This window comes from Equus przewalskii, chromosome 9, assembly GCF_037783145.1.
Source record: "Equus przewalskii isolate Varuska chromosome 9, EquPr2, whole genome shotgun sequence".
Taxonomy (NCBI): domain Eukaryota; kingdom Metazoa; phylum Chordata; class Mammalia; order Perissodactyla; family Equidae; genus Equus; species Equus przewalskii.
This window is the reverse complement of record NC_091839.1, coordinates 65621406-65644447: the sequence shown is the minus strand read 5'-3', so window position 1 is coordinate 65644447 and position 23042 is coordinate 65621406. Positions and strand designations below refer to the sequence as shown.

General features: G+C 42.3%; 1 protein-coding gene and 1 pseudogene across 1 annotated transcript in view; one reads left to right on the top strand and one right to left on the bottom strand.

The window, feature by feature from the left end:
- Positions 1-5109, bottom strand: part of NUS1 (NUS1 dehydrodolichyl diphosphate synthase subunit) — a 29101-nt gene extending 23992 nt beyond the window's left edge. The window contains exon 1 of the mRNA XM_008517892.2: positions 4456-5109. Within this exon, the coding sequence (XP_008516114.1) occupies positions 4456-4870 (415 nt within the window). The 5' untranslated portion in view covers positions 4871-5109. The remainder of the gene's footprint in view (positions 1-4455) is intronic.
- Positions 5071-22911, top strand: LOC139085398 (peroxisome proliferator-activated receptor gamma coactivator-related protein 1-like; annotated as a pseudogene).
- The last annotated feature ends 131 nt before the right edge of the window (positions 22912-23042 follow it).

The window sequence follows — 23042 nt, the reverse complement described above, 5'->3', positions numbered from 1 at the left end:
TACATATTAATTATGAAGATAATAATACATATTATTATCTAGACGTGGATCTAGGCATACTTCAAATCAGACCCAGGCAAGCACAGCACCCCAAAGGCCATAGCACCAAAAGCCCCCAAACTCCAGTTTTTGTACCATCCCAATTATGGTCATTTCTTAAATTATAATCATGTAGACAAAACAGTCAAATCTTACCGGAATTCTGAGCTCAAGACATTCCTGAGAAAACAACTTCAATTTCTGAGAGATGAAAGAATTACTGGCAGAAATTACTACAATCAAGAAACATTGCAGGGCAATGAAAATAAAAAGAGCAGTTTGCTGGCAGAGGCAAACCAAGGTAATTACCGATGGATTTTTTAGTCCAAAAAGTACATATAATCTAGATCCAACTACAGCCAGCCCTGGTGTTCTAGTGGTTAGGCTTCAGCACTCTTATCACCATGGCTCAGGTTCGTTTCGGGATGAGGGAATCACACCACCCATCTGTCAGGTGCTGTACTGTGGAGGCTGCGTGTTACTGTGATGCTGAAAGCTATGCCACTGGTATTTCAAATACCAGCAGGGTCACCCACAGTGGTTGGTTTCAGCAGAGCTTCCAGACTAAGACAGACTAGGAAGAAGGATCTGGCCACCCACTTCCAAAAAAGTGACCACAAAAACTCTATGAATAGCTGCGGAGTATTGTCTGATATAGAGCTGGAAGATGAGAGGATGGTGCAAAAAGACCAGGCAGAGTTCCAGGGTCACTAGGAGTTGGAATCAACCTGACAGCACGAACAACAAAGATCCAACTATAATCAGAATGAATACTCATTTAAATACAAATTCTTGGATGAAGGGTATATAGGACAGGAGAAATAGAAGGTGGTACAGTAGCTTATCTCCAAGATGGCTGCCATCATTCCCCCCGACCCCACCCCTTCTGTATAAGCCATTTTCTAATTGAGAGGTAAAGTCTGTTTCTCCATTTTCTTAATTTTGGGCAGACCGGTGACTTCTCAGACAAAGAGAATACAGCAGAAGTAACAGTGGATGATTTTGTAAGCTAGGTCATAAGAAGCCTTGTAGCTTTGACGTGTGGCTAAGTCTCTGGGAACACACCCTGGGGAAAGCTGACTACCTGTAACAAGTCTGACTACCCTGAGGCCACTGGTAAATAAGGAAACCCAAGTTGGCCATGTGGAAAGACCATGTGAAGACAGATGACCCACCTAGCCTCATTTATTCCAGCCATCACAAACCACAAACCAGACGTATGAGGAGAAACCTTTAAGTCTCAGCTACTCTCTGACTGTAACCTTATAAGTGGGACCAACACTAAGGAAAAAATGCCCAACTGAATTGTGTTTTAAAATACTGTACTTGGTGGTAGACTACAAAGTAACAAATAACCAGAACAGTTGCCCAAGGCTTCATCCTACCTCATTTCTCAACTTTTCATTAGTCACAAGCCGCATAATGACATTTCAGTAAACAACAGACCACATATACCATAGTGGTCCCATTAGATTAGTACCCTAGAGCCTAGGTGTGTAGTAGGCTACACCATCTAGGTCTGTGTAAGTGCACTCTATGATGTTCACACAACGAAATCACCTAATGATGCATTTCTCAGAACATATCCCTGTCATTAAAAGATCCAGGACTATACATAAACTTACCTATTGTATTTACTGTTCCCAACACATTACTCAATGTTGCTGTTCAAGCTAGTCTAATGGGAATGTTGCCATGATGAATTCCCCATTCACACACACACACACAACACTATACTGTTCATGCTAATCCAAATTCTACCTATTTTTGCAAGGTGTAGCTCAGGTGTCACCGCCTTCCTTACTACAGACATGGGGGCAACCCTGCTCCTCAAGGATTTTCCTCTTCTTCTCTGCTCAGATAAAGTCTCTGCCACTCGCTAACATTTATATATTAGCTTGCATTAATTTTTAGTAGATAACCCTAACTTGTGTGTACACTCTTTAAGAGATACCATTTCTTGTACTCCTTTGTATCCCAGAGCTTTAGACCACCGTAGGTACTCAATAAATGTAATATTTATGAGTACGCCCACAGGCTTTTTTTTAATAAGTTAAATATCTATATAGAAATAAGCTTAAATAAAAGTTTGTTTTGGAGAACTGAATAAAGCTTAAATATTTGTATTTCCCCTGAAAAGGGACAATTTTTCTCACATATCCACACGGCTTGCTCCCTCACCTCTTTCAGGTCTATCCTCAAGTCACTGAGGCCTTCTTTGGCCACCATCTATTAAAACTGCACCCATTCCACCACCACTGACTTTCAACATGCCCATCTCCTTTCTCTGCTTTATTTTTCCTCATTGCACTTATGATCTAACATACCACACATTTCACTCATTTGCAGTATCTGTCACACTTCCACTAAGACGTCAGTTCTGGGAGCAGCGGGATTTTTGTTTGTTTTGATCACTGCTGCACCCCATGCCCAGAATAGTAGCTGGTACTACACAGATGCCCTACTGTCACCTGTTAAAAGAAGGAATGAATGAATCAAAACCCAAAATGGCTGAATCGGAAGTCTCTTATTTCAAACAATGAAATTATCCCTTATCTCTTAAAAAATAATTAAAACTGCTTTTGCAGTAGGACACAAAGTGCTCTAAGTCCATTCATGGAACATGCTCCTTAAAACGCCTTTTGGTTATCAGTCAATAGTTGCTTAGCTTGATTTCTTCCTTTTCATTACCAATCATTTTTCTTTTAGCAAATATGACACAGGCTATTTCTGATTCATATCAGCAATTCAATAACAGGAATTGCCTGAACAAGGAAGTGTGGCAATGTTACAATCTGTGTCAGCAAGCACAGGCACCAAGTTAGACAATTAAGCTATACATTTTCCTTCCCCATCAGAATCACCTGAATATAAGTGATCCACTTAAAACTCAAGTCACTATGTTGCCTGATAACTTTAACTAAGTTCTATTTCTGCTTCACTTACTTTTCTTCCCAGACAACACTTCTGTTGCATTGCTTTAAGCAAAGACTGTGTTGCCTCTTTACAGTCTCGTGATTTCTACTGGTCAGGCTGAGTTCATGGGCAAGTTCCATAAAATGTCAGTCCCTCAGTATATTAAACTTTACATTTGATGACGACAAGTACTGAGTCACCATTTTCTTTGCCAGCTGCGAGGAAGGTAGTAGATCAATCAAAGACTAATACCCTTTAAGAGTTACTGTCTGATCTTGACCTACCTTTTCAGACAAAACTCTACACTTAAGCCTATCTAAAGATTTAAAGATTAGAAATCAAGTCGTAGCTTCTGTGGAGCATACCAGCAATTTAAGTTATTGAAAAGAGAATAAAACATTCCTTTCCTTTCTTCCATACCAGTATCCTAAATCATTCTTATCACCCCACAGGTTTATTTCTAAGAAAATTCTCCTGCTTTCAGGATTTGATTGAAACCCAAACCAGACATTGAGAGCCTTCCTCAATCTTACCTTCTACTCATTCTTCAACATCGGGCTTAAAGCCCATCTCCTCTGCATGAACTTCTCAAGTTCCTCCATTCAGACTTTCTCTCCCCACATCTCACAGTAGTTACCTACTCTCAACACTTCTTGTTATTAACCATGCCACTTATGCTAAGTGTCTACTCCCCATAAGCCTGAGAGTCCATGGAATTGAATGTAAGATTCCAAGGAATGTGCCTAACACAGTGCTTTAGGTTTGTAGCCACTTGATAAAGGATGCATTTTTGTACTTATAAAAATTCCTTATGGTGGAATTCATTCCCTCAATCAAAACTTATGGGAGGACAGTTATTGTGTCAATTGCCATGTTGGCCACTGAGGATCAATAATCACACACCATCCCAGACTTCCAAAGGCAGGAGGTGACCATTTTCCTCTCTGCCTATTCAGTCTCTCACCTAACTTTTCATAAGCCCAGTTCAAATGCCACCTGGCCTCAACCACTCAGCTTATGCATAAATCTTCCACAGCTTGACTGTGACTTAAGAAGAGTGCCTTGAATCTCTCTGAACAAACAGTCTCGTGTAACAAAAGGGCACATATGTAAAAAACCACAGACTAAAATCTCAATCCGCCTAATCAAACCTTTGTGATTTCGGACGAATCCGTGAATGTTTTTAATCCTCAGCTCCCTCATTTGTGAAACAAGGGTATACAAAGCCATCTACCTGACTGGGGCATTATAAAGAATATGAAATATTTTTAAAATCTATAGAAAGCGAATGAATCGAACTCAGGGACTTAGATGTTCAATAAATCTTATCTTCCTTCCTCGAAAGCTCTAGCACTCTAACTTGCAGTCAAAGGCCGAGGGGCCGGAAAACTCTTGGAGTCAGGAGGGCTGCGGTGAGCGGCGGGCCCCAGGGACACCTGCCAGACGTGCGGTCCCCGCGCTCAGAGGCGCCCCGGTCCCCCTCCCCGCGCCGGGCCTCACCTTGGTGGTCGTAGACGCTAATGTAGGAGATGCCCACCGCCATACACCACACCACGAGGCTCGCGATGTCCGAGAAGCTGGGCTCCTGCTCCTCCTCGGTGATCACCAGGCCCATGTGCACAGGCAGCTTCTCCAGGGCACGGCCGTCCGCGCGCCAGCGCAGCCGGAGGTGGGCGCCGGCCGGGCCCGGCCCCCCGCGCGGGTGCCGGTGATGCCGGCGGTTCCTGCCGGCAACCGGACGCTTGCGGAGCGTGAAGCCGAGCGGCGCTAGGACCGCGGCGGAGGCGGCGCGACAGCAGCGCCGCCAGATCCAGTTCCAGGTGCCGAAGCGAACGCGGAGCCAGGAGGTGAGCGTGCGGTGCAGGCAAAGCAGAGCGTGCAGCACCCGCCACACCAGCTCGTACAGCCCCGTCATACTCTCGTGGCGCCCCGGCGCCCCCCCTCCGGGCCTCCCACCCCCGCGGCGCGGCGGCTGCTTATCTGCCCCTGCGGCCGGCGCGGGCCATCGCTTCTCGTCCCCCGCCCCCCGCGCCGTACCCCTTTCTACTGCCAACACCTCACCTCGCCCCCGCCGCCATCTTCCTCCTGCCTCCACAGCCCCGGCCCCGCTAGTACATGGACAATTCTGATTGGCCGCCGTGGAAGTCTGACGCGGCGTCTGAGTCCGAGGATGTGGCCTCGCCTGGCGGGCGAGAGAGGGCGCGCGCCTGCCAACCAGGTGGGCCCGAGGCCGAGGGCGCCCCCTGGCCTTGCGGAGGGCGAGGAGAGGACGCCACCGACCGGGAGCGGGACCCCAGCAAGGGGCTCGTCGTCTTGTTGGAATGGGCGATTTCACCGAGTCCGCGCCCTTCGGGTCCTTGGCGTACTATGCTCTGTTTTTCCTCTCCCGGCCGCCAGAAACAGTTTCCAAGGTGTGCTTGGAAATTACAAATGCCACAAAGAACCTAGGGGTAGAAAGTAGCCCTCAGCAAGCGTTGATGCTGGGGATCAACCAGGGTCCCCAAAGGGAAGTGTCTGCAGAGGCAGGAGTGTGGCCTGTTAGAGAGATCCTGCCACTGTTCTTTGAGGCAGGAGTGTGGCCTGTTAGAGAGATCCTGCCACTGTTCTTTGGTCTAACCTTCCAACTGAGCCTAACTCTTGCCAGAGTGGGAATGAAGTCTTTAGTAATATTCCTAAAACGCAATTCTGTCTGTGTCATTTACCGCTAAACAGAATCCTTACTGGTTGTCCATTGCTTGGTACATAAAAGAGAGGCTCCACCAGCTGACAGTCCAGTAACTTCAATCTTTATTCGTTTATTCAGCAACCGATTATTGACTGCCAGCACGAGTGACCTCAGTCACCATCACTGTTTGATGTAAACTGCCCATACAGCCGTATCATCCCCTTCATGCAGCCTAATGTTCCAGCAGATCCTGGATTACAAAGTGGTCCTCCAGACCAGTCCTGTACTTCCCTGCAACAATTCTATATCATTTTTGCCCCTTTTGCTCAAGCTCTTCCCTTCTCCTACATTCCTGTTTCCCAAATAGATACTGCCCAAACCCCAACCTATGTCTCAAGACTCGTCCCTCATACCATATCCTCAATGAGACTTCACTTCATTCCCTACCCTGAAATTATCTCTCCCTCCTTGTAAATATGGCTCCTTGTAAATTTTGTGGCTCTGTTTATAGCACTTCGCTCTTTCGCATATATGTGTGTGTATATAAATTATTACAGGTTATATGTAATATGTTACATAAAATATATATTATATGTTATATATGCTTTATATATGAAATTACATAGGGGATGGCCCCATGGTGTAGTGATTAAGTTCAGCACGCTCCACTTTGGCAGCCCAGGTTTGTGGGCCTGGATCCCAGGCTTGGACCTACACCACTCATAAGGCATGCTGTGGCGGCGACCCACATACAAAATAGAGAAAGATTGGCACAAGTGTTAGCTGAGGGCTGATCTTCCTCAAGCAAAAAGAAGAGGAAGATTGGCAGCAGATGTTAGCTCAGAGTGAATCGTCGTCAGGAAAAAAAAATTGTGTATATATATATGATAAAACAATTGTTTTTTCATAATACCTGATGCAGGCTCAGCAAACCGAGGAGTCAAAAGAAAGATTTCTTGGACTCTCAAGTTCTGGTGGTAGTACTCTTTTATTCAGAGAATAGCATGGGGATAGGACCAATGGGCAGTGAAGAGCTGCAATGTGTTGAGGGTAGAGCTAAATTTATAAGGCATAAATATGTGAGTTATTTTACTAGACAAAGGAAAAATCATGTAAAAAGTCATTAAAATAGTGTCAGTGCAGGTGGAGTCTGGTTATCACGTGGTCATATAACTTTAGATTTGAATCACATCAGGACGTCCAATACTTCCTGGAGGCTGATATAGATTGGCATGTAGGCCAGAACACCTTAGGCTTCTCTCCCTGGGGCAGACTTGATCCACATCATAAAATATCCCCCTGAATCCATTTGGCCCTGAAATCCTTTGGGGATGTGGACGATGGTCAATCTTCTATAACTACTTCCAGCTGTACAGGGTCGTAGAGCTGTCCCTAAATGGGGCCACAGGGGTACAGGCAGGAAGTTCAATGGACCAGAAGGTTGCACCTGCAGAGTCCAAGGCAGACAAGGTATACAGATCCTCTGGAGATGAGAGAATCATTTGATGAGAGGTGGTCCAGGAGGCGAAACTTTGTTGACATGTGGAAGACAACTAACAAAAGAGACAGCAAATTATAATAAGAAATACAAGCAATGTGATTAGCCCAATGAATAAAGCTTTGATAATAGTTCAGAGACCTGGACCTGAGCAGGAGTCCAACCAATCATTTAAGGATGGAGTAGGGTTGGACATGGACTTAATTTGGTGACTCATATCAAATAGGAGGCCAGAGATATTTTGATGGTAGTCAGGAATATAGACACAACATTCAGTTTTTATATGGCACAAGCTCCCCCTTTGCTGCTGTCAAGACATCCAATGCCATTTGGTTTTGGAGGACCACCTTATGTATCTGGTATACTTCTAAATCAAACAATGAAAGGCTATGCTATATATCATTTAATGCCTTCATGGTAAATTTGTTTAGGGCTTCCATGTACCACATGACACGTTCAATTCCTGATTAGGGAAGGAAAATTGAGGCAAGGTGATCATACCAGTGGAAGACAGAATGGGTCCAGGGTTGTTGTAGGTTGGGTAGGTTAGCAGGAAGAGATGTAGTAAAAGTAGTTCTACCTTGTATCCAGACGGAGCCTAGGGTGCATCGTCTAATCCTTCCAGGTGGCAGCCAAGTCCATAAGTTGGAACCACATTACCACTGAGTGCCATTAGGAATTAACCAATGTGTTCTGGGCCATCTATCCCAGTCAGTCTCAAACCAATCAGTATTTTTTAAGGCTATGATATGAGAACACATATAACGGGGAATTTATCCCATAGGTTGGGTGCTGTTAGGCCAAGTATCACATTTGTGATTGGTTTGTTCCCAACATAGAGTGGCCTTTTGACTGAGTTGACTACTGGTAGGAGTGAGCCGAATATATTTGTTCCAAATTTGATATAGTCCATCCTGTGTGTATCGATAGGTTGGGGACTTTACCTTAGGAACTTGTTGTTTATGATCCACCTGTGACAAGGCAAATTTAGTTAGTATTTGGGCCGTAGAATTGAAGGAGAAGGTTTGATTGTGACCAGGGAGCTCCCAAGTATCAGAAACAGATGGCCACAAGGAGATATTATGATTAGTAATAGATGAATCTTGTAGAAGAGAAGAGCTAAAATCTAATGTCCTTGAATGTGTACTACAGCTTCTACTGAAACCTAATTTTTCTCTCTAAAATCACCCTAATTTTTTACAAAACATAACCAAATTAAGATCAACTGGCTTGCAAAATAAGCGTAGTTTCGATAAAACTTGGTCCAATTATTTACATAAGTGCAGCAAGAATAAGAATTGGTCATATAGGCTGTTTTAAATCTGTGTTGCTGGAACTTTTTATAAGGTATCTCAGATTGAACTTTAAAGATTTTATTTTTCCTTTTTCTCCCCAAAGCCTCCCGGTACATAGTTGTGTATTTTTAGTTGCTGGTCCTTCTAGTTGTGGCATGTGGGGTGCCGCCTCACCATGGCTTGATGAGTGGTGCCATATCACACCCAGGATCCAAACCAGCAAAACCCTTGGCCACCGAAGCGGAGCACGTGAACTTAATCACTCAGTCATGGGGCCAGCCCCTCAGATTGAACTTTAAAGGCCTCTCAAGACCAGGAAGGCCAAGCCAAGGACTTGTCATCAGATTTTGCCTGCAATGCCTACATATTTAGGTGGATTCCTTTCTTCTCAAGCTCACCCAAACTATTTCAAGGTTCCAGAGGGTGGGGCTCCCAGGGGTGGAGCCTTTGACTCTCTAAAAGTTTCTTTGTTTCTCAGTTGCAAAGCTCAAAAGGAGTCCAAAATGGGCACCATAACTTTAAATTATCCCGGGTTATCTAGCCAGCTGTTCACAGTTATCTCCATTTTTAGGGGGCCTTTCCCAAGGTGGCCACAACAAACAAGCTAACTTCTAAAGATAGTTTGTTATGATCACCAAGAAACTCGCTCCCCAAACAGCCAATTTTAAGCTATTTACCAACACAGACATAGACACACAGAAAACCAGACACCAGTGAACTAGTTCCCAAATTTAGGGTATAAAATCCTACAACTGTTCCCACTCCAAGTGTGCACCCAGACAGTCCTATTGGACCCCAGATGGCCCTGCCATTAGCAGAAGGACCCCAGATGCAGGGGAAGCTAGACACAAGCGCCAAACTGCTCTGAGTTCAGGATCTTGATTTAGGGCCATGAATGCTTGAATATAAGGGATTTCAGGCCATTTTCCCAGGTGGCAGCAAAATAAGTCTAGTTGAAAAATAGTATTAAAATTTAGGGTGCCATTCATGGGCCATTTTTCCTCATTCAGAGTATATTGAGGGCAAACAGTATTACAATAAAAAATGTCTCTTTTTCTTTAGATCTTGTCGATCAAATTTTGCCCAGTTATTTAAAAGGCAACCCAAAGGCAAGTCCTTAGGAATGGAATTAGAAGCTCTCATGGTTCTAGAAAGCAAAAAAGACAAAAGAAGAGAGATGAAAGAAAAGGGTCCTTTACCTTGAAATTCCCCCCTGAACCTAGGGCAGTGTCCTACCCATTGTTCTGCCTGTGGGCTTCCTATAGAAAGAAATGATTGGGGTGTCCCCCTGCATTGCACCCCTTGTATATCTTCCCTATTATGCCTGGCAATAATAGGTGCCTGGTGAATGGTCCCAGAGATAAAAGAAGAATAGAGAAATACAGTGAAGAATTTTCCACCAGTCTGGGGGACATTCTACCAATTGTGTCCTGGAGCCGTTCTCCCAAGAAGGAGTTCCTACACTCAACTGAAGGTTAGAGTTTGCTATTTTCCTTGAACGGGAGTCCTGATTGGGACTTTCCTGCAGTTCAGAGTGTCATCAGGAGCCACAGGAAGGCATCCCAATTCAGCCTTAGGAAAAGAAACCTGCCACAGGAGTCCTGGAGATTAGTAACTGTCCTAACCTGTGCCCATGTAAAATTTATATATTAGAGATTGCATTAAGAAGGAATGGATTAATTCATTCTTCATCACCCTCAGACTTAAGGTACTGATTCTCTTTGGGCTGAATGCCATGGTTTGCCTCATCGAGTAGCCATGGGCAGCAAACTTGGATTCATACAGCTCTCTGAGAAGGTTCCCAATGAATAAGTGAATTTAGATCCATCCTTGAAAAAGAGGAAGGCACAAGGAAGAAAAATGTACTGACCAGAACTTAAGCTCACAAAGTGGTGAAGAAAGATCCCCGTACAGGCCACCAGAAGAAATGATGTGGGCTCAGCTAGCCGAGCAGTCAGAAGAAAGATTTCTTGGACTCTCAAGGTCTGGCAATAGTGCTCTTTTATTCAGAGAATAGCATGGGGACAGGACCCACGGGCAGTGAAGAGCTGCAATGTGTTGAGGGTAGGGGTAAATTTATAAGGCAGAGATATCTGAGTTATTTTTTACTAGACAAAGAAAAGATCATGTAAAAAAAGTTGTTAAAATGGTATCAGTGCAGGTGAGGTCTGGTTATCATGTGGTTGTATAACTTTAGACATGAATCAGGTCGGGACAGCCTATACATCCTGGAGGATGATATAGATCGGCATGTAGGCCAGAACTCCTTGGGCTTCTCTCCCTGGAGCAGCCTTGATCCACTTCAATGTTCATCTCAAAGTTTTCCTTTGGCAGCTCAGCCTGAGGAAATGAAGTGTGCACCAGGTAAACCCTTCAGGCTCTTTCTCAGCTTCTGCACCTGCTCCACTGGTAATGGGAAAAGGAGAGGGACAGGGGAAAGGCCATGACCAGGAAGCCCTGCAGTTTTCTTTCTCAGTGTGGATGAGGACGACACTGAGGAGCTCGTAGAGGTGGTTCCTGGGGAACTGACTAATGAGGACCTGTGGGAACTGGAACAGCAATGCATGGCTGAAGAAGAAATGGTGGAAAAGGAAACTGCAGGAGAATAAAAAGAAGAACCCCTGTAGGGGAGGAAGACAATTCCTCTGCTCTCAAGGTCCTTCTGGCTGGGCTAAGAATTAAATTGACATGAGACAGAATAACAGGAGAAAATCAAACAAAGTTTACTCACACGTATATATGGGAGAAACCCAGGAAAGCTGAGTAACTTGCCAGAATGGCTGAGTTTGCCACTTAAATACCATCTTCAGCTAACGACAAACGAGAATGTTGGGGGTGTGGGGAGTCAGTTATGGGAGATTACCAGAAAAGGCACAGTAAACAGGAGTGAGGTTATTATGCAGATTTAAGTCCTTGCCTTCCGCACTGATAAGAGTTTCTAGAGATAAGGTCATCCCCTTCTTCCTGGTACAGAGAGGTGGACACCTTTACAAATGGAGATTTCCCTTACAAATGTAAATGTTCTTACAAAGGGTAACTCTTACTTGGTTTTCAGAGCTTCTCCCTTGTCTGCAGTTTTTAAAAACATAATCAGCCCCAAATAATCCTCATGCCAAAGAGACACATCATGAGGTAGCAAATTCTGCTCTCCTACACCCCCAAGAAAATTCACAGTGAAGTGTTCAGGAGAAGCTTCCATGGACCTCAACAAGCTCCTTAAAAAGTTTGAAAACATGGACCCTCAACACCAAAAGGTTTTCATTAATAGAGAGGAATGTTCATGGTGCGTTATGTGCTTACAAGCAAATCTATGATGAAAAAAAAGAAGCAAACCAAGCAAATCACCATGGACATATCTGAAAAAGGGTGACACCTCCTCAAGAAGAGCCTCAAGCAAGTGTTTGTTTCAGAAGGCATTGCAGAAGAAGGCATTGTTATCATAGGGGATGACAGCTCTGTGCACTCCTTCCCCTGAAGGCCTTCCAGTGGGACAAGATGTGGAGGTGGAAGACAGTGATATTGATGATCCTGACCCTGTGTAGTCCTTGGGTAATGTGTCTGTTTGTGTCTTAGTTTTTAACAAAAAAGTTTAAAAAGTAAAAAAAATAAAAATTTTTTAAAATAGAAGAAAGCTTATAGAATATAAGAATATAAAGAAAGAAAATATTTTTGTACAGCTGTACAGTGTGTCTGTGTTTTAAGCTAAATGTTATTACAAAAGAGTCAAGAAGTTTTAAAAAAACTTAAAATTTATAAAGTAAAAAAAGTTATAGTAAGCTAAGGTTAATTTATTATTGAAGAAAGAAAAATATGTTTTTATAAATGTAGTGTAGCCTAAATATACAGTGTTTATCAAGTCTACAGGAGCATACAGTAATGCCCCCAGCCTTCATGTTCACTCATCACTCACTCACTGACTCACCCAGAGCAACTTCCAGTCCTGTAAGCTCCATTCATGCTAAGTGCCCCATACAGATGTACCATTTTTTATCTTTTATACTACATTCTTACTGTACCTTTTCTGTGTTTAGAGGTGTTTAGATACCCAAATACTTAACCATTGTGTTACAATTACCTACATTCAGTACAGTAACATGCTGTACAAGTTTATAACCTAGGAGTAATAGGCTTTACCATCTAGGTTTGTGTAAGCACACGCTATGATGTTCGCCCAAACAACAAAATTGCCTAATGACATGTTTCTCAGAATGTATCCCCATCGTTAAGCGATGTGTGACTGTATATCCATTCAATCTACACTTTATGGACTTCTCTCTTTTCTAAAGAATTTCCTATTTTGTCATCTTCAAGAAAAAGTAAATGGGGCATTTTTAGGAAATTTGGGTGTTCAGAATATAAAGTTTGGACTTCTTAAGCATAATTAATCTTCCGCCTCCTAAATTCTACCAGGGACAGAAAAATGTGGAAAAAGTTCCACAGTCTCAAGAGATATTAAGTCTCAAACATTATGGGGACAGTATTTGATTTCTCTTCAGTTTACAAAAATGCTTGCAGTTACCTTAACTTAATCCTCACAACCAACATATGACCTATGTAGGCCAGGTATAACCATCTCAATTTTACAGAAAAGAAACTGTTAAAGAGATGAACAATTAAGAATAATGAGAAAGGGGCTGGGCTGTAAGACGCACCCCTTCAGCCAGCCCATCCTCTTACGCCCTTCCCTGCATCCTCATCTGTAGTGTGGAGAAGCACTATGGAGATGGTGCTCGTCCTCATCTGTTGTAGGGATTAGGGCAATACCGAACATGAAGTGCTCGGCAGTGTCTGGTCAGTAATGAGAGCTCAGTAATTTAATCCATTGCAGAAAAAAGTGAGACAAAATTTCAGTATGTTTTTTAGAAAGGACATGATCATATAGTACGTTTTTCATTTTTGACAATTGTAACCTTATAATTGAGCTGGTACAGATAGCCCTTAAAATAGATCATTTTCTCATTAAAAAGTAAAAGCCTCTTGGGGCTGGCCCCGTGGCTGAGTGGTTAAGTTCCCGCACTCCGCTGCAGGCGGCCCAGTGTTTCGTTGGTTCGAATCCTGGGCGCGGACATGACACTGCTCATCAAACCACGCTGAGGCGGCATCCCACGTGCCACAACTAGAAGGACCCACAACGAAGAATATACAACTATGTACCGGGGGGCTTTGGGGAGAAAAAGGAAAAAATAAAATCTTTAAAAAGACAAAAAAAAAGGAAAAGCCTCTTTAAGTAGAAATACTGAAGTCTGACCTAAGTTCAACTGCTGGATCTTGAAACATAAAGAATGACAATATTGAGAAAAATGTTGACTCAGACAGTAAATTTTGATTTCCATCAAGCCACATTCTAAGAAGAACAGAACTAACCACAAGAATTTAAAATGAGGGTTATTTAAATATATTTAATAGATTATTGTCAAATATGCAAGCCCAAAAAATGAGACCCTGAAGTTTTATTTAATATTTGTAATGATCTCCTTGCAAATGAAAGCTTATAACCTTCAAACTAAAAAACAAAAACAAAAACATGGAAACAGCAGGCTGAATTTTTCAATAAGCTTCTCGAAAATTAAAGAAAAGAAAAATATATACAGTTATGGAAACAATTTCTTAGTCATTCACGAGGAAACTTAAATATCGCCAAATTTGGTTGCATATCATTTATGTAGCAAAAGAGAAAATGATCTGTGCAGCTACTGAAAAGTTATTCTTCCAGCAGTTATGGATCTAGTACACAGGATTTATATGACAAATCATCTGATAAATTAAAAACTATGCCCCAGCCCCCTCCCTGTGTTCCCTCACAGGCCTTCACCTAACACATCTCTTGCACGGCCAGTCTAGTCTGGACATCAGCTTTTTAGAGGGCCTGGACTAACAGGAGTCCGCTCACACCCTATTGCCTTTTGTGCTATTGCTGCAATGTGTTTACTTGCGTATGTTTAAAATCCCACAAGACATTATTGTTTTTTGTCTTTATTATTAAGACTTTATTTTTTTAGAACAGTTTGTAGGTTCACAGCAAAATTGAGAGGAAGGTACAGAGATTTCCCATATACTTCCTGCCCACACGCATGCATAGCCTCCCTCATTACAACGTCCCCCACCAGGCTGGTACATTTGTTGTAATTGATGAACATACATTCACACATCATTATCACCCAGAGCCCATAGTTTACATTACAGTTCTCTCTTGGTTTTGTCCATTCTATGGGTTTAGACAAATGAATAATGACATGTACCCATCATCATTGTATCATACAGAGTATTTTCAATGCTTTAAAAATCCTTTGTGGTCCACCTGAACATCCTTCCCACTCTCCCTGCCAAACCCTTGGCAACCACTGATCTTTTTACTGTCTCCATGGTGTTGCCTTTTCCAGAATGTCATATAGTTGGAATCATATATTATCTAGCCTTTTCTTTCACTTAGTAATATGCATTTAAGGTTCCTCCATGTTTTTCATGGCTTGATAGCTCATTTCTTTTTAGTGCTAAATAATCTTCCATTGTCTGGATGTACCATGATTTATTTATCCATTTACCTAGGAAAGACATTTTAGTTGCTTCCAAGTTTTGGCAATTATGAATAAAGCTTTTGTAAACATCTGTGTGCAGGTTTTTGTGTGGGCATAGGTTTTCATCTCCTTTGGATAATTGCCAAGGAGTACGATTACCGGATCATGCGGTAAGAGTATGTTTCACTTTGTAAGAACCTACCAAAACATCTTCCAAAGTGTCTGTTACGTTCCCACTGTCATGATTCAGAGTTCCTCTTGATCCACATTCTTGTCAGCATTTGGTGTTGTCAGTGTTCTGGATTTTGGCCATTCTAATAGGTGTATAGTGATATCTCGTTGTTTTAGTTTGCATTTCCCTGATGCCACATAATGTGGAGCATGTTTTCATATGCTTATTTGTCATCTGTATGTCTTATTTGGTTAGGTATCTGTTAAGGTCTTTGGCCCATTTTAAAATTGGGTTGTTGGGGCTGGCCCTGTGGCCGAGTAGTTAAGTTCGCGTGCTCTGCCTTGACGGCCTTGGGTTCACTACGTTGGCTCCTGGGCACAGACCTAGCACCATTCATCAAGCCATGCTGTGTTTGCATCCCACATAGAAGAACTAGAATGACCTATGACTAAGATATACAACTATGTACTGGGGCTTTGGGGAGAGAAAGAAAGAAAAAGAAAAAAGAGGAAGATTGGTAACAAATGTTTGCTCAGGGCCAATCTTCCTTACCAAAAAATAAATAAATAAAATAAAATAAAATTGGGTTGTTTATTTTCTTATGGTTGAGTTTTAAGAGTTCTTTGTATATTTTGGATAACAGTCCTTTAGCAGAGGAGTCTTCTGCAAATATTTTCTCCCAGTCCATGGATTGTCTTCTCATTCTCTTGACAACATCTTTTGCAGAGCACAACTTTTCGGTATTATGAAGTCCAGCTTACCAATTATTTCTTTCAGGGATCATGCATTGATGTGGTATCTAAAAAGTCATTGCCATATCCAAGGTCAACTATGTTTCCTACTATGTTGTCTTCTAGGAGTTTTATAGTTTTATGTTTCACATTTAGATCTGTGATCTATTTTGAGTTAATTTTTGTGAAGGGTGTAAGGTCTGTTTCTAGATTCAAATGTCCCCTTGTTCCAGCACCGTTTGTTGAAAAGACTATCTTTTCTCCATCATATTGCTTCTGCTCCTCTGCCGAAGATCAGTTGACTATATTCATGTGGACCTATTTCTGGGCTCTATATTCTGTCCATTGACCTATTTCTCTATTCTTTCATGAACACTGCACTGTCTTGATTACTATAGCTTAATAGTAAGTCTCAAAGTTGGGTAGTATCCGTCCTCCAATTGTGTTCTTCTCCTTCAGTATTTAGGTGGTTATTCTGGGTCTTTTGCCTCTCCATATAAACCTTAGAATTGGTTTGTTGATATCCACAAAATAACTTAATGGGATTTTGATTAAAATTGCATTGAATCTATAGATTAAGTTGTTAAGAATGAACATCTTGACAATATTGACTCTTCCTGTGCCACTGATTTCTTCTTTCAGTCTTGGGTCAGCTGGCCGGGGAGCTCCACAGATAGAGCCCACCAAGCTGGAGGTCAAGCTACTGCCTACGTCTCCCCATCTGAAAGACAAGGTGTTCTCCCCAGTGCAAAGGCCCTGGATCAAGACTCCACCATGTCTGTCTACTGAGAGTGTGGCTGCTGAGGGGCTGCATCAGAGAGACTAAAGCCTGAGACCCAGGAGACCAGGCCCAGGTTGAAGCCCCCATCTCTTGTTGTCAAGGCTCTTCCCACACCAAGGCAGAGCACTGTCACCAAGCTACCTGCTGTCCACCCTTCAGGTGTAAGGAAGCTGCCCTTCCTGCCTATGCTACGTACCTAGCTTCCTGAAGACATGATTCAGACTTTCATCAGTAAGATTGGAATCAAGGCGTCCTACCTTCCCACTCTGTTGGAGCAGTTTGAGAAATCAGAAGCCAAAAAGGAGAACCCTCTTGTGCATCCTGCTTACAGCTTGGCTATGGGACACTCATACAGTGTTGACACTCCCCAGCAGGAGACTCCTAGACCAGTTACAAGCCATAGAATTGGCCAGTGTGGCAGGACTCACCCCTCCAGCTACCCCTCCCTACCAGTTATGGAAGCCCTGGCTGCTGTCTCACTGCAGCCAAAGCCAAATCTCCTAAGTCCACCGCCCGGGAGGGAACCCTGAAGCCTGAAGGAGTTACAGACACCAAATATCCACTGGCAGCCCGCTTCCAAGAAGGGATCCATGGCCCTAGTCCAGTCCACGTGAGGTCTGAGGACCATGCCTATTGTGTCCAGAGCAGGACCCTGCCCCAAAAAAGATGCCGTCTTTCCAGAGGTAGGCTCCCAATGGAACCTCAAACACCTTCAGAATATCACTATCAAATCCGTCTTGTCCCTAGGCCCAGCCATCCCCCTTCCGCCACACACAGCTGCCTCCTAGGAGCCGCTTGATCATGGGACCAGCAATGGGCAGGCAGATCCTCCAGCCCCTAGTCTTGCCCCATCCACTTTGCTGTCCCCTGAGGCCTCGTCCTGCTGGAATGAATATGGAATAGCTCTCCATTTCTTTAGTTCCTCTTTGATTTCTTTCATCAGTGTATTGGAGTTTTTCTCATATAGATTTTGTACATATTTTGTTAGATTTATTCCTAAGTGTTTCATTTTTGCTGGTGCTAATGTAAATGGCGTTGCATTTTTAATTTCAAATTCCACTTGTTCATTGCTGGGAAGTGTTCTCTAGTCCTGTGATTAGGTCTCAGTCTTTCAGTGAGCCTCTCGCCTCTGGGCGGTGAGCTTCACAAGTACTTTTCAATTCCCTAACCCACCCGTTCTTACGTGGGTCAGGATGCGTAGAGTGGGCTGGAGTTGGGTATTTTCCTTCCCATAGGTTGGTTAGGTTCTGATAAAACCCCAATCGTTTAGATTCTGGTAAAATAGTTTCTCTTGAGGGCAGACCTTGTTAAGAACAGAATGCTCTGGCATATTTCAAAATTGTTTCTTTACCCTTCCCATTGCCCAGAAGCATGAGGGGATTTTTCTCCAATATTCATTTGAGAACCTGATTGAGTTCCTGGAGGGTAAAACTCACGGTTGGGGGGGGGGGGTGGAGGCTTTGTCTGGACCCCCGAGGGTTTTTAATTCTCCGACTTGTCCACTCTGAGCCTCCAGCAATTCATCACTTACAGTTCAGGTTTCCTTACCACAGCACTGGTCTCCGTGGAGGTTCCTGCTCAGGGGTTTCTGCTCTGGTAAGTTGTAATTCTCTGTATTTGCTTGTCTGTCTCTCCAATTTGGGGAGCAGCAATTTGCCCTGTGACCTCACTTCTCTGACAGATCTGAGAATTGTTGATTTTTCAGTGTGTTTAGCTTTTTACTTGTTGTTACAATGGATTGACAACTTCCAAGCGCCGGATCGTAAACCAGAAAGCTACTACCAGTTTTTTGTTTTGTTTTGTTGTTTTGTTTTGTTTTTTTTTTTTTGAGGAAGATTAGCCCTGAGCTAACTACTGCCAGTCCTCCTCTTTTTGCTGGGAAGGCTGGCCCTGAGCTAACATCACGCCCGTCTTCCTCTACGTTATATGTGGGACACCTACCACAGCGTGGCATGCCAAGCGGTGCCATGTCCACACCTGGGATCTGAACCGGGGAACCCCTGGCCGCTGAGAAGCGGAATGTGCGAACTTAACCGCTGCGCCACCGGGCCGGCCCTCTACTACCAGTTTTTTAAAAGTTTTGTTGGAACGTAGCCACTTCCATTCATTTATGAATCATCTACGGCAGCGTTGAGTAGTTGCGACAGAGTGCCACAAAGTCTTAAATACATGCTATCTGGTCCTTTACATCAAAAGTTGGCCAACACCTGACTTAGATTACAAAATCTCTCCAGTAAAAGGAGCTTTATTCTGACTGGTTTATAGAGGCTAAAAAGTACTTATATAAGTCCAATATTCCTAGAATTCCCAGAAAGTAAAGAAACTCAACTATGTACCAGCTTTTTAAGGGAAAAAACATTGCTTCCTCACAGAAACTGCTTGGCCATAAGCATTTTTATACAAGAATCTGAAATCCAAGGGTGAATCATACTTGTTTGACAGTTTGGGTTTTTAAAAAAATCTGTTGAGTTCATCCCCTGGATTTGTCTTCTCATAAAGAGAGTTCATCTGAACTTTCTGAACTTCTTTACTGGCTTATCACATGAGTTCACGCCCACATAGTATTTAAAATGAGGAAGAGCATAAAATTATATGTTCAACAATTTAGAATTATATGAATTCTGATGAACCTTTTATATTAACATTAATTATGAGCTATAGGGTGTCATTTTAAATAGAATTCCCAAGATCCTTAGTTAACTTTAACAGTTGGAAATAATATTAAATCAGGTTAATTAATTAATTGATATCAGTTACATAGGTAACTTCTAAGTAACATAGAATACTGAAACACAGGTCACTAAGATATATATCTATCCATAGAGATATATATCTTATATATACACGCACTATATATGTACACATATACATATATTATATAAACACACACACATATATATATATACACACTAAAATATTTCTTAGTGTATATATATATACATATATGTGCACAGTGTGTACTATATATATAAAAGATTGACTGATTGGACTATCTAAAGGTTAAAATTTTCTATAGGGCAAAAGATATCATAAACCAAGCCAAAAGAAAAATGATGGTCTGTGAGAAAATATTACACTGTAATAGAAAAGCTATATTAGTAATATGGCTGACAGATGTAACATCCCTATTATACAAAGAAATCCTGCAAATCAATTTTTAGAAAAGACAAGGAACTGAATTTTTAAAAATGAGCAATGTATATGAATAAGTCATAAACAAAAGAGGAAACGCAAAGGCTAACAAATATATACAAAATGTGCCCAGCCTCACTAGGAGTCAGGAAGTGAAAATCGAAACCATGTGATCCTGTTTTATCACCCATCAGACTGGCAAAATGTAAAGTCTGAGGGTAAATGCTGACGACTATTTAGAAACAGGTATCTACAAATATTGCTGATGAGTTCATACAACATTTGGAGGCAGTAATCTTTGTAAAATAATCTGTTAGGATCAATTATAATTAAAAATACACATAGCCTAGGGCTGGCCCAGTGGCATGGCGGTTAAGTTCATGCGCTCCGCTTCGGTGGCCTGGGGTTCCCAGGCCCAGATCCCGGGTGCAGACTAACGCACTGCTCATCAAGCCATGCTGTGGCAGGCATCCCACATACAAAATAGAGGAAAATGTTAGCTCAGGGCCAATCTTCCTCAGCAAAAAGAGGAGGATTGGTGGCAGATGTTAGCACAGGGCTAATCTTCCTCAAAAAAAATAAAATAATATACACATAGCCTTCCACACAGGGATCTCATTTAGGAATTTCATTACATTTCTAAGTGAATAATTATCATGAGCTACTTTTCATATAATACATGGACATTCATGATCTATTTAAACACTATTATTTTCATTGGCATTTATGATTTTTTAAAAAAGTAGTTGATAAATCTTAAAGTGAAAATGAGTTCTGTAAGTCTGAATAACGGTCCCTGGGTGGGGGAGGGGCAGGAATTTGTCTTGCAGGGAGAGACTCAACAGGAAGGAATGACTATATACTAAGTATTTTTCTGAAACCAAGATAGATTGGGACAAGAATAGTCGATAGGCAATTGTCAGTGACTGTTGTGAAAGTTGAATAATGGCTATGAAATCAAATCCTCTATATTGAATTCCTAAAAACAGTATTTTGTGAAAGACCATAGAGAATATTAGAACAATATCTTGCCTTAGAGAGAAAAAGATTGGGAAATCCATCATACCAGCTCTTCCCTGTCAAAAACAGATACCATCTAGAAGAAAGGCAATCCTAGGGCTCAGAGATAGTGCTAGTAATGTTCCTGAATCAAACTGTTAAGATAATTCATTATTACCGGGATCACACCAGTTCCACAAAGTTTATTCTAGCAAAACTGTGCTTTGAGGCATTCTTACCATTCCCCGAGATTTCCAATTGATAAGCTGGCAGGAATTCAATTTTAACATTCACTACACAATTATATGATGGAAAAACATTGAGTTTCTAGTTGACTTGAAAAGATAATAGTTGTTCTTTTGTGTGCATATTTGTTTAAGCAAATTTAGCTAAGAGGAAAATATCTAATTAAATGATGAGTGACACAACTAAGCCATGACCCCTGGCAAAGAAGAGCTGTAGAAAAATTATTATTATTCAGTTTCGGGGCTGGGGAAATCTACATAACCTATATATATATATATAAGGCATGAAAGAGTTAAATGTCAACAGACCCCTCTCCAACCTTCCCACCATACACTCACACACACACACACACACACACACACACACGGCTGTTTTATAATGAGGAGACCATAATTTTTGGTTACAACACCAGAGCATTATTTGATGAGGGGACCTAGAGAACAGCTGTAGAGAAAAAGGACCCCTTCAGATGAAGGCGAGTTTTCTGATCCTCAGCCTTGGAGACATCTTTCCCGTCTAAAACCACTAGATGTAGGGGAGGACATTCAGAGGCGCAACCACACAGAGATTTTGAGAAGACTTGTGAGCCCCTTTGCAAAGGCTTTAGCAGAAAGCCTATGTGTCAAAAGAAGACAAATCTACGGAGTTTCTTGCTATTACATATATTGCATAACAGAAATTTATAAAGTCTGTGAGGAAAAACTCTTTAAAGTTTATAAATTCTGAGCAACTCTGTGTAGAAACTAAGAATGCTCCTGAATGAAAATATTAGCTCTGATAAAAATAGTATATTCATTTGTGACCATGTGTGTGTGTTCCAGAAAGGAGCACCAGTGCCTTCTTTTGGACCATCCATTTCAGTTATTCCTTCTGGGGTTCCAAACCAGGATGAAATTCCCACCTCTCTCCCTAAGGATGAGTGGGAGACTAGTCTCTCAACTAAGAAGAATCAAGCGCCTACAGGGGGCAATTTAAAGGCTTCACCAGGATTTGTATTACCAAGGGAGCAGCCAGACCAGGCAGTGGCTCAGTCCTGACTCTTGACAGGTCTAAGTAGGCCTGACTTGAAAACGTGACACTCGGGAGAAAGGTCTAGCTTCTGGCGGGCATCTTTGTACTCCATCTCTACTGTTTACTTTCTCTGCCATTGGCAGTATTTTGATGGAAAATGTTGTAAAATACTGCAACAGATAAATCTTACAAATTAGAACAGGACTAATTTGGATGGGGTTTCAGATTTATTTGCAAGTATTCAGAAGTAGATTGATCCAGAGAAAAAAATTATTCCCCAGTCACTCTCTCATCTCCAGACAGGCACCTCTCAAAAGCATGCTGTTAAAAAAAAGGAAGGCAGTGCGGGGACTGTGGGACAACTTGGGGAAAACTGAATACAACTCAAAGCACAACTCTTCTCAGAAGGCCATGTAGGGATGTCTCTAGTATTTAAGGTGCTGGTTTACGTTTTCATTGCTGGCTTCCATTTGGTCTTGGTAAGACTGTCAAACAATACCTACTGTCTCTTAGCCAAGAGTGAATGTATGACCCACATGAGGCCAATCGGCCTTCCCTTTGGAGGATATGAATCCTAAGGGGGAAGCTGACACTGATAATGGTGGGTGTGCTTCATTTGGCAGAGAGAACCCTGAAGAATCTGAGGGTCCCTCCATTATGTCCTTCTGCCCAGGGCCCTGGAGCAGTTCTGATCCCTGTCCTTTCAAGGTTCCTCAGCTTTGCCTTTGATTCTGTGAGCTATTCCTAATCTTTCCAATAAAGTCTTTCTTCATTATATCAGTCAGTCAGTTTTTTTGCTTGCAGCCAAAAGCTGGTAGTGTAGGCCCATAGCACCAGCTTCACATACAAAACTCATCACTGCTTTTTTTTAAGTTAAAGTTTTTCTTTTGTTCCCAAAGATTGGCACCTGAGCTAACATCTGTTGCCAGTCTTCCTTTCTTCTTCTTCTTCTTCTTCTCCCCAAAGCCCCCCAGTACATAGTTGTATATTCTAGTTGTAGGTCCCTCTGGCTGTGCTATGTGGGCTGCCACCTCAGCATGGC